Source organism: Neovison vison, chromosome 2 (assembly GCF_020171115.1).
Source record: "Neovison vison isolate M4711 chromosome 2, ASM_NN_V1, whole genome shotgun sequence".
Taxonomy (NCBI): Eukaryota; Metazoa; Chordata; class Mammalia; order Carnivora; family Mustelidae; genus Neogale; species Neogale vison.
The window spans coordinates 187,376,327-187,388,874 of NC_058092.1; the positions used below are offsets into that span (position 1 = coordinate 187,376,327).

At 37.8% G+C, this 12,548-nt stretch overlaps 1 protein-coding gene across 17 annotated transcripts in view; it reads right to left on the reverse strand.

The window, feature by feature from the left end:
• The window catches only part of USP54 (ubiquitin specific peptidase 54), a 119,176-nt gene that overhangs the window by 48,081 nt on the left and 58,547 nt on the right, over window positions 1–12,548 (reverse strand). For 7 of the 17 annotated variants that reach the window (XM_044239804.1, XM_044239806.1, XM_044239802.1 and 4 more), the window contains exons 1-2: window positions 9,924–10,959; window positions 8,548–8,640 (exon numbers count right to left, since the gene is read on the reverse strand). In XM_044239804.1, the coding sequence (XP_044095739.1) occupies window positions 8,548–8,640; window positions 9,924–10,070 (240 nt within the window). In that variant the 5' untranslated portion in view covers window positions 10,071–10,959. Of the gene's footprint in view, window positions 1–8,547; window positions 8,641–9,923; window positions 10,962–12,548 lie in introns of those variants that run through there. The other 10 variants (XM_044239796.1, XM_044239793.1, XM_044239795.1 and 7 more) reach the window with 3 other exon arrangements.

Below are 12,548 nucleotides of genomic sequence, written 5' to 3' on the forward strand. Positions count from 1 at the left end.
GAAGTTCAACTCAAGTTCAACTCAAGATGATATATGTATTAGACATAAGGATATACCTTCTTCACGTGAGGACTGTTTATTACCAGCTAAAATTTCCAGGGAACATATTAGAAATCTAATTTCCTGGTTTTGGGGCACCTGGATGGCTTAGTCTTTGGGCATCTCTTTAGCTCAGGGTCCTGGGATTGAGCCCCGCATCCGGCTCCCCTGCTCCACGGGAAGCCTGCTTCTCCTTCTCCCACTCCCCTTGCTTGCGTTCCCTCTCTCGCTGTCTCTGTCAAATACATACATACATACATAAATACATAAATAGAAAGAAATCTAATTTCCTGGTTTAAATAGTCCAGCATAATGGATTTACTACTGCTCTGATACTGACCATGACTATTAGACAATGAAGAACCTTCTATTCTAATAATCTACCAAAAAAAGGAGTGAACTGATCATGAACAATGAGTAATTTCTTACACCACTTTACTTCCTGTGCTTGTGCTTCAATACCCAATAGAGGAACAACTATATGATACATACATAAAATATATTGAGGTATTCATTCTCTGCACTCTCAAATCTCCCCCCAATTAACAGGTGGGCTATCAATAGAACACAGATTTTTCTGCCCCTTTCAAAAGTCTTACTGCTCTACCAATACAGACTAACATTACACAACACCTTATATACAAGAACCTATTTCCTCCCCATCTACCCTCACCATCACCATCATTCCCTGGCTTTGATGCCTTGTACTAGCATTCTTAAAAGAAAAATCACTAATTGAGAAGATTTGTTGAATTTAATCAATCAATGAGGCATTCTCCTTTGCCTATAACAAAAAACACTCTGTCCTACGTCTTGGCACACTGCAAAGCCTCTAGCACAATCCCTGGAAGGAGAACAAAATCTTTGTGGCATACTAAGTACAGAGGACGGATTTCCTCCCCTGGACAGAGATAAATAAATAAGCCAACACCAAAGTAAAATCATACCCTGGGGGCTGGGGGCAAAAGGGCAGATTCAATATGAATAATAAATAAGAGCTCTGGGCTATAGGCATGACAACAGTTCAGGTCAGGAAATATCTTTTAGTAAAACTAGATGGGAATATATTTGTGGATTCAGAAGAAACAGGGTAATCAGCACACAAATCGCTTCTCTTTGCTAAATCAGCATTATGGTTTAAAGTAAGAAGACATACACTGACACAAATTCTTTTTTAATGAAAGCATCATTAATAATTTGCATGCAAGATTTCAAGGCTGAAATTACTTTAGGAACTTAGTATAAAGTAAAATAGAAAAAAAAAAACCTAGTACATTTTATAGAACCAAAATAAATAAATTATCCTAAATATTATGTATAAACCACCAAAAAGCAATTGTAAGCTCTGGGTACAACATATACGATGGTACCTGGCCAAGGTCACAAGGCACAAAAATACCGACAAACATTCGGAGAGCAGAAGAAAAAGCAAAATATTATATAAAAGGTGTTCATATAAGACCAACAGTAAAGGCATTTTAACGGTTGGTGCAAGGTAAAGTAAAAAATGGAGAAAAAGCAGGGATATATATCTTCTAGCTAGACTCAGAAGGGCAAATCCTTCATCCAAAACATTAGATTAAGGGAAAGTTGGCTAGTTTCTGATTCATCTAGGAACATGTTTGTGTCTCCTCTTGTTCTTAATACTGTGTTCTAGAGCTAAACAATTATGTACCAACATAAAGAAGTCTGACTTTATAGAACTGGCAAGTTCTTCTACAGTACTTCAAATTCAAGAACTCTGGAGTTTTCTATTTTGAAAAAAAAATCTATGATATAAGAATTTCACATTTCAAACTTAGAACTGGGCGCCTGGGGTGGCTCAGTGGGTTAAAGCCTCTGCCTTCGGCTCAGGTCATGATCCCAGGTTCCTGGGATGGAGCCCCTCATCGGGCTCTCTGCTTAGCAGGGAACTTGCCTCCTCCTCTCTCTCTGCCTGCCTCTCTACCTACTTGTGATCTCTGTATGTCAAATAAATAAAGAAAATCTTTTTTAAAAAAAAAAGAAGAAAAAAAAAAACCTTAGCACTAAAGAATGCAAATAGGACACGAAGTACCAGGAAAAAGGAATTCTTATTTGCTTCACCAAACATTCCTCTAATTTCTAAATAGGAGGCAGAGGGAAAAAATGGGATTTAAATATATAGAACTACACCCACACTGGGACACCACAAAGTAATTTAATGTAATTTATAATTATAGGATACCAGGTAACTGCTTTGTTGACAGAACCCGAGGCTTTGGACTCTTCAGCAGATCTTCCCACTATCAAATCCCCATACCCCCACCAAACACATACATCTCACCCTTCCCTAATTAAATGAGGCATAAACTCCCAGATTAAGTAGACCTACTTAAAAAAAAGTGTAAAACTAAAAGTCACAATGACAATCTCAAGTAGAACAAGAGTGAGAGAGCACATAAAAGACAAAAAGAAAAAAAGAGAAGAAAAAGGCAAATACCCAAAACTTTATAATTAAAATTAAGAAATACTTAAAAATATATATATGAACCCAGAAAAGTTAAGTGTTTACATTATGGTGCAAGCACTGTAAGGAATACCAACAGGGAGGAAATGCTGAACCACCTTCCCAAAAACTCATCCAGCTATGCTAAATACTATTAAGTACCACAATCATGGGTCTAGATAGAGGCAATATTTTTTAAACTTCCTTAAGAAGATACATTTCTGGGGCGCCTAGGTGGCTAAGTTGGTTAAGCCATTGCCTTCTGCTCAGGTCGTGATGCCGGAATCCCAGGATGGAGTCCCCCATCGGGCTGCCAGCTCTTCAGGGAGTCTGCTTCTCCCTCTGACCTTCTCCCCTCTTGTGCTCTCTCTCACTCAAATAAATAAATAAAATCTTTAACTAAAAAAAAAGAAGATATATTTCTGGGGTTGGGGGTAAGAAGATAAGTTTCTGAATTGGAGTTCTGAAAGGACTAGATGTGGTTGAGTTTAAAAGGGATGTGTTGTTTTATTGTTGTTACTGATTTGGCGCCAAGGGATCCAGGCAAAGTGACTAACATCTGCAACGTCTAAGAGGCAGGTATAGAGAGCGTACCATTGGCTATCATAGCTGAAATGGAGAGTGTCTGAGGAAGGAAAGAAAGGGAAAAGAAAGTATGAAACTAGTTTTTTAAATGCCTATAATCATACATTTTTAAGTGATTTAAGAGTTAATAGGGAGACCCTTCAAGGTTATACAAAAAGGGAGTAACTTCAAAACAGCACTCCAGCATATTCTGAGGTTAGAACAAATGAAATAGGATGACACTAGAGAGAGAGGCAACTCAGGGGTCTGGAAAAAAAGTATTCTTTTTATTGTAAGCGGATGGAAAGACTTATTACTAGAAATATCATTGACCAGAAGAGAGGCATAAAGGGAAATGACAATCTCTGAGATGCAATTCAGTCAACTTTCAGCCTTCCTCTTTATACTTTACTTGTGCTTTCTAAAATGACTATAGTTTGTTTGCTGCTGTTGTCAAGATTTTAAGTGATTTCTATACCCTACGCAGGGCTTGAACCCTGAGATCAAGAGTTGCACACTCTACTGACTGAGCCTGCGAGGCACCCCTGTAGTAGAAATAATAAAAACCATCATTTGGGGGACGCCTGGGTGGCTCGGTTGGTTAAGCAGCTGCCTTCGGCTCAGGTCATGATCCCAGCGTCCTGGGATCGAGTCCCACATCGGGCTCCTTGCTCGGCAGGGAGCCTGCTTCTCCCTCTGCCTCTGCCTGCCTCTCTGTCTGCCTGTGCTCGCTCTCTCTGACAAATAAATAAATAAATAATCTTTAAAAAAAAAAAAAATCATCATTTGGGGCACCTGGGTGACTCAGTTAAAAAGTGTCTGCCTTTGGCTCAGGTTCGGATCGAGCCCCATGTTGGGCTCCCTGCTCAGTGGGAGGCCTGCTTCTCCCTCTCCCACTCCCCCTGCTTGTGATCCCTTTCTCAATGTGTCTCTCTGTCAAATAAATAAAATTTTTTTTAAATAAAAATAAAAACCATAATTTAAATTATAAACAAGCATGATATATATATTTAGTCAAATAATAATAAAGAAATGCCCATGTGTCCACCACCCAATTTAAGAAATGGAAAAATTAGGGACACCTGATTGGCTCAGTCAGTTAAGCGTCTGCCTTTGGTTCAGGTCATGATCCCAGGGTCCTGGGATAGAGCCCTGCATCCCACTCCCTGCTCAGCAGGGAGCCTGCTTCTCCCTCTCCCACTCCCCCTGCTTGTGTTCCCTCTTTTGCTGTGTCTCTTTCTGTCAAATAAATAAATAAAATCTTAAAAAAAAGGATTTCAGAACTGAATTTTCTCAACTTCCAGGACAAACCTGACAGTCAGAATATACTGACTTATGGAAATACTGGAAGACAGTTCGCATTACTAAAAAAAAAAAAAAAAATTGAAGATCTACATATCCTATGATGCAGTAATTCTATTCCTGGGCATATATGCAAAAAATGTACATATACATATGTAGATATATACAAGAATGTTCTTGGCAATATTGTTCATAAAAAATTAAAAACAGTAAATAATCCAAATGACTACCAGCAACGGAATAAACAAACTGGTTTCTTTACACAATGAAATACCATATAATAATGAAGATGGGGGCGCCTGGGTGGCTCAGTGGGTTAAAGCCTCTGCCTTCAGCTCAGGTCATGATCCCAGGATTCTGGGATCGAGCCCCGCATCAGGCTCTCTGCTCCAGCTCCGCAGGGAGCCTGCTTCCTCCCCTCTCTCTCTCTACCTGCCTCTCTGCCTATTTGTGATTTCTTTCTCTCTCTGTCAAATAAGTAGAAAATCTTTTTTTTTTTTTTTAAAGATTTTATTTATTTATTTGACAGAGAGAGATCACAGGTAGGCAGAGGCAGGCAGAGAGAGAGAGAGGAGGAAGCAGGCTCCCTGCTGAGCAGAGAGCCCAATGCGGGACTCGATCCCAGGACCCTGAGATCATGACCTGAGCCAAAGGCAGCGGCTTAACCCAATAAGTAGAAAATCTTTAAAAAAAAAAAAAAAAATGAAGATGAACAAAGTCAACCTGCACATAAAAATATGATGCTCTTATAAACATATTACTGCACTGAAGAACACACACACACACACACACACACACACACACATGAATTTATATAAAATGATTCCATTTACAGGGCACCTAAGTGGCATAGTCATTTAAGCGACGGACTCTTGGTTTCAGCTCAGGTAATGATCTCAGAGTCCTGAGATGGACCCAGGCTCAGTTCAGTCTGCTTAAGAGTCTCTTTCCCTCTGACCATCCCATTTATTCCACTCCCCTGTGCTGTTGCACTCCCTCTATCTCTCTAAAATAAATAAATCTTTTAAAAATGATTCCATTTCCAGTGAAGTAATTTTTTAAAAAACAGATAATTTTTAAATTAGATTGTTTAAGAATGGATACATAAGGGGCGCCTGGGTGGCTCAGTGGGTTAAGCTGCTGCCTTCGGCTCAGGTCATGATCTCAGGGTCCTGGGATCGAGTCCCACATCGGGCTCTCTGCTCAGCAGGGAGCCTGCTTCCCTCTCTCCGCCTGCCTCTCTGTCTACTTGTGATTTCTCTCTGTCGAGTAAATAAATAAAATCTTTAAAAAAAAAAAAGAATGGATACATAGGTAGGAAAACTAATCACATAAAACAAGGAAGTGATTACCACAAACATCAGAAAAGTGACCACTCCTGGGAGAAAGACGGAGATATGACTGAGAAAGAAGGGAGGGTGAATGTCTATGGTACTGACAGTATTCTATTTTCACCCAAAGAGTTGTTACAAGATATTCATTTTGTGATTATTCATTATACTGGATCTCTGTGGAGATTTTATATAAATGTCCTATCTTTTCATTAGATTTATTCATATGTACTTTATATACTTGGTTATTATTATAAAAACTCTTTTTAAGTTGCATTTTCTGTTAGTTGCTAGTACACAGAAATACAATTGAATGTTACACCTTAATCTTACAGGCAACAACATGCTAAATCCTCTTATTGATTCCACTGCTAAATCAGCAGATACTTTGAGATTTTTTTAATAGCCAATCATATCATCTGTAAATAATACCTTTGCTGCTTTCTAATGTTTATCCTTTTGTCTTATTATACTGACTAGAATCTAGTTCAATGATGAATCATATTATTTCATATTCCATAAAAATATTTTTAGGGGCACATGGGTGGCTCAGGTAAGCATCCAACCCTTGATTTTGGGTCAGGTCATGATCTCAGGGTTGTCTCCTGCTGGGTGTGGAGACTGCTTAAGATTCTCTCCCTACCTTTCCCTCTGCCCTGCCCCCATCTCGTTTTCTTTAAAAAAAAAAATAAAATTAAATTAAAGTAGGGAACAAAAAAGAGACATTCCAGGTGCTGATGGTCCATCCCAGATTTACTCTTCCAAACACTCAACATTCCTTCTCTTCTCTCAGAAAATGAAATCCTCCTGGATGAAGGAATATGACTATTCTATTTTAATTTAAATTTAAATTTAAATTTAAATTCTATTCTAATTTAAATTTAAATTTCTCAATTCTTAGAACCACGTTCAGTTCATCCACACAGTCAAATTAATCCACTTGCAATATAAGTCTATTTATAATTTTCAAATGAGGTATACAACAATTAAAAGAATGCAAACTTAATTATTTAATACTTATATAGCACTGAGGGACTGAAAAGCACTTTACGGGAAAACATCAAAATTTTTATATATTCCCAATATAACAAAAGAAGCAGTGAAGGAAAATAAACCTCATTGATAGCTCAGACAATGATGTGATGAGGAAAATACTAGAACTCCTCAGAATTATGAATATCTAAAACAGAGCCTTTGATTCCCCAAGCCCATTTACCCATCTGCCATAAGCAACTGCTTCTCTGAAAGAGTCCCAAGATATATCCTCAGCCTCATAAGTTGAAAAATATCCTCCTTTCTTACTTGGGTATCTCAGAAGGTATCCCATGAAGTCCCATTGTTGGTTTTCTTCATCTATTTGGCTTCTATAATGATACTAATTTATATCATAATAACAATTTGTACTTCTGAAAATTAAAACATAACAACACTGGTACAGCCAGTTCATCAGAGAATCCCACCTTGGTCAATGAAGAGGATGACACAGTCCTGACTAATCAAAGTCACGTCAAGGGTCGTATAAGTTCTATCATTACTTCCTGGTACAGATGAGAGCTTCTAGTTTCAAGAGATTCTTCTACCAGAGATTTCTCCAGGATTCAAATTTCTCTAGCAAGTACCTTACTTGGGATTTTAATGCCATGAACTAGACTTTTCTTGGATTTGCTGGCCAGAGGACCACTATATTTCTTGCTGACCCAAAATTAGATATTTAATGTTAATATGCCCTTCAGAAAATCAAGCCAAATACTCTTGTGGATGGACTTCTGTCGGAATGGGCAGTCAGAAATGTTACAATTTGTAAAAGATTTGGTTTCATTAAAATTCACATTTGAACTCCCAATTAATCAATAACATATATTTTGCTAAAAATTCCAGTGCTTCCAAGGGGGAAAGAAAAAAGATATTTGTGACCCAGGCGATAAAATGTTCAGAAGACTCAGTCATCTCTTTCTAAAGATATCTGCCCAACATGGACTTAAAACTCCAAAGTGATGCTGCTCAAAAAACTGTTTCAAATCAGTTGTTGTGAACACCTGAAATAACTGGGAAAATTTCCTGGATTTTTGTAATAGTTCTTACTCCAAGATGTAAAAACAACTAAATTAAATCTATAATGACCACACTCAAGCATCCCTGTCACAAACCAAGAATGACTTCTTGAGTCTGAAAAATGACACTGTATGCTTATCAGAACTCATGCAGACTCATCCAGCCATAAATAATCCATTGTACATACAAACCAAAAAAAAAACACAGAGAAGCTCAATGTTGGACAACAGATAAAGTAAATGAGAATGGAGCCTTTTATACAACCTAGTTCTTCCTCTATTGCAGCATACTCTGAATCCTTGGGTTTCATTTTATTCAGAAATGAAAAACTTGGAAGTCAGACAACGGGGTCACGAATGGGTATAATGAATCTATTAAATGTGGTAATGGGAAACATCAGGGAATAAAAAAATGTTAGTACTGGCTTTTTTCAATAGGAAGAGTTTGTTGCTAAATTTAGCTTTAACAGACAAAAGTTAATTCCACTAAAAATACCTGGCTGTTTATTCTTTCGAAATAAAAATTTAGAATTATCTCTTCAGGTAATACTCAAAGTCTAAGTACATTTGAATAAAATCCTATCATATTAAATAGAGCTGTATGGACAAGAAAGTTTCCAAAAAACAGACAACCTAAGCCAAGTAACAATTTCTCAAAGCAAGAAAAACTAATCATATTCATCTTTGCACTAATAAGAAATTCTTTAGCATCACTCTGATTAACCAAACTACCTCAATATTGATCATGTGACAGCCTAATGGTGGTGAGAAGAAACAGATTTGAAAACCTTACCTTGAGAGCACAAAAGATGCAGGAATCACCCATGCACTTGTGAGTTGTAAGCTGCCTAAAGCTACGTCGGAAGATGTCCAAGTGCCATAAAACCTGGCAAAAAAGGGAGGAAATACTTCATTACTCTACAAAAAGCCTCCATTTGATCTTAGAGTTAAGAATTTAAAAAAACATAGATAATGACTACAGATGTGTCTCATAGCAACTTCTTTTCTCATTACATCTGAACAATAACACTAATATTTTACCCGAGCATAATTATCTTGGGTGGCAAATTTCATTTACTCTTATTCTGAGGAGGAGAAAAGAAGGGAAAGTAATTGCTTGAAAGTTAGGCCAAAGGGGATGAACTTAACATTCTATGTGCATGACAAAGCAAAGAAGGCAGGCAGACAAGAAGCTTTGGGATTCTGCTCTCACTAGTGTGGCAACCAATACCAGAAGGGAAAATCTAGTATAGACAATCACACCTTAGGGGAATTACTTTCCACTACGTTTGTTCAAGCATATCTGACCAGACACCAATCATGAACCACTACAAGAGAGCTCAGAGGAAGGAGAAGAAGAAATGGACAAAGACTGGACTCCATTCAGTGTATATGCTAAGAGCCTGAATGCTAAGAGCCTTCTAATGAAGACAAAAGTAATATACCTAGAAGTCTTTGACTAGTGGAAAGAACTTTGCTTTCTTTACTAGAGAAAAGCAAGTAGAGCGATACAGTTTGGTCTCAAAAGGTAAAAAAGGAAGCAAAAAGAAAGTCAACAAACAAGTATTTTTATTTTAAGATTTTATTTATTTATTTGACAGAGAGAGAGCACAGCAGGGGGAGCAGCAGGCAGAAGAAGAGGGAGAAGCAGGCTCGCAGAACTGGGAGCCCAATGTGGGGCTCGATCCCAGGACCCTGGGATCACGACCTGAGCCAAAGGCAGACGCTTAACGACTGAGATACCCAGGTGCACCAATAAACAAGTATTAAGATCATCTAGTCCATGGACTTTCCCCTCAGGCAGGTAAGTAGTAATAGTCACAGTTATTATTTCTGTTATCATTATTAATCCCTTTTTCCTACAAATAATGTAATTATTCGAAGAGATAAGTACCTTGCCTAAGATCACACAGATAGGCTTAAAAATGATCTCGGTCTGCCAACCTTAAACAGAGACATCAAGGATTATATTTAGAAGAGTTATTGGGGGATTGATCCCGACATCAGACTCTGCTCTGCGGGGAGCCTTTTCCCCCTACCTCTCTGCCTACTTGTGCTCACTCTATCAAATAAATAAATAAAATCCTTAAAAAAAAAAAAGAGTTATTGTAAACATAGCACCAGCAACCAAGAATCAAAGTTCACCAGAAAGAAAGAAATTGCCCTTACCTGCAGGGCACTGTTGAGGAAGCAGCTGTTTTGTCCTGGCTCATTACTGAGGCCTTTGCTGGGGGCTATGGAGGTTGAGCTTCGAGGTGCAAACATCCCTTGGACACTACCACGGCCCCCTGAAAAATAATTTCTTTTCCAAGACATTATTGTTCACATTTAGCTTGAAAACTCAGAAAAGGCTTTGTATCTTTTTGGGAAAAAGTTTCTGTCTGCTGAAGTCCTGACTTGTAAAAAAAAGAATCCAGAATTCAATGAATTTATGTTGAAATACTTTGAGTGTACAACCTTCCAAACATCATCTGTGTAGCTCAAGGAACTCAGGTATCTTCTTAGATCCACATGACAGAGCCATCCCCAACTTGCTCCAAACAATGCCCAAAATTTAACATGGCACAGTACTAACATAAACAGAGAAATCCTTAGGTATTGTGTCCTTCTATTTTTCTTGAATTGCCTCCATAAAATAGTGGTGAAGTGGCTGTAGTCCTCAACTCCAGCAGAATCCAGGATCACGGTAGGATGTATTTCTTAGACTTGTTGATGATGCTTCTTACAGACTGAAGAATTTTCCCAACTGGAAGGAGAAGCAGACAAATAAGCAAGAATCCAATGCAACCCTCCTCACGTTCTGTATTCCTTGTCCCATCATCATCTAAAGTAAAAACTCAAGTTCTAAACAACTGACATAAAATCCACAAAGGTTAAGAAATATGTTAGAATTATTCACGGTTTTTTTTCCTAATTGCTGCTGTTCTTTTTTTACTACACCCCTAAAGTCTTCTATCATTCCATCCAGAATTTCAGATGTCTCTTCTCTTCTTTTCCTTTGTGACTAGAATAGCCAGCTCTGCCAGAGAGCTTTAACAAAAAGAAAAAAAAAAAAAAACAACTAAAAGCTTGCGTCACTTAATGACTCTACTGGCTTTGTGCTATTCTGCCAAGATCAACGTTGCCTCACCTCTCACTATAAACTTGAAACCTTGGCAAACAATGACCCACCACCACCCCCCCCAAGAAAAACCCCAACAACAACAACAACAACAACAACGAAACCCAAAAAACCTTAACAACAATAAAAAGGAGAAGCCAAAGAGGAAAGGAAAAAAAAAGGTATAAGCAGATTTACTTTCACAGGAAACTTCTCTGAAATTTTCTAGAAGAAAGTTGATTGGGACAAAAACAAAACACCAACTTTCCAAAATCAGAGTAACAAAAATATTACCAAGTAAACATGTACCAGATGAAGTATTGGAACAGTTTCTGTTAGATATTATAAATAAAGAAATTTTTAAAGGTGTTTTACGTTTACATGTTCATGGCTATGAAAGCCTGTTTAAAGGCGGGGAAGGCCAAGTTATCAGTCTGGACTCTATTCTGAGGAAAGATGTCCCATCTCACAGAAACACTCAAGGCAAGTAAGCCATATGTCCTTAACATCAAGTCCTAGAGAACTAAATCTCCTGCCCTGTTTGTGTGTTTTATTTTTGCCAGAGGATCAGAGAGATAATTTGGGTTACAAATAATTTAATTCTCAGATTAAATCTGAGGCACTCATAATCAGTGGCCATTCATTGATCAACATTAGTTTTCAACTAATTAAAAATGCCAGTGAAGCAACAGGGTAGAAATACCAAAGCAGACACCTTTCCTGGAAGGAAATACTATCTCCAGCTTTAAGCTTTCCTTTAAGGCTGCCATGTCCATATAAGGAAAAAATTAAGAATGTTAAGTATTAAATTTGGTTTCCAACAGTTCCCCACGCTTCTCCCTTCCTGAGTTCCTATCATCAAATGAACCACCTAAAAAGCAAAAAATGCTAAAGCATTTTAATCATTCTTTAAGAGATCACCTAGCACTACCCAGTATATCCAGTGGAAAAACTGAGGCACAGGAACATTAAATGGTTGCACAAGACTGTTCTTTCCCTTCTCTAAATTCCCAGACTATTTATAATCTACATGTCACAATTAAAGTATTTGACTACACACTGTAGTGTCATATTATTCTCTATTTGTTTTTATTACTCTCTATTTGTTTTATATGGTATCAGTCATATATCCCGAATGACTGTATGAAATGAAATACTAACTAGTGTCAGACAAATACTAAACACTATACTTAACATTCTTTATTTACTCTTTACAATAGCTCTATTATGAGGTGTTAACAGTTCCACTTTACAGAACAGCAGTGAGACTTAACTTGCCCAAATCAACTAGTAAGTGGCAGAACTAGAATTTTTTTAACTATTATAAATCTGTGACTTTAATTGTGTATTTTATTAGACTTTCAAAAGCTCCTATCATAGTGCTAATCATAAGGAGGAACTCAATAAATACTCCCTAATGATTAGCATGGCACCAGGAAGGATCCCGTATCTCCCACACAGATTAAAAGACCCTCAACTCTCTATACACACCCTCATACACACCCCATTCAGAGCTACTAAGCAACTTCAACAAGCCAGGCAGCATTCCTTCAGCTCAACTGCTGCAAAGGAATGACAAGTACCAAGCCTCTACTTTGCTCACAGCCAAAAGGACTTGGCAGACAGGTAGGGTTTCCAGTATCCACATTAGGAGCTTACTGAAACTCAGGCTGCCCTATGATACATACCCCTGA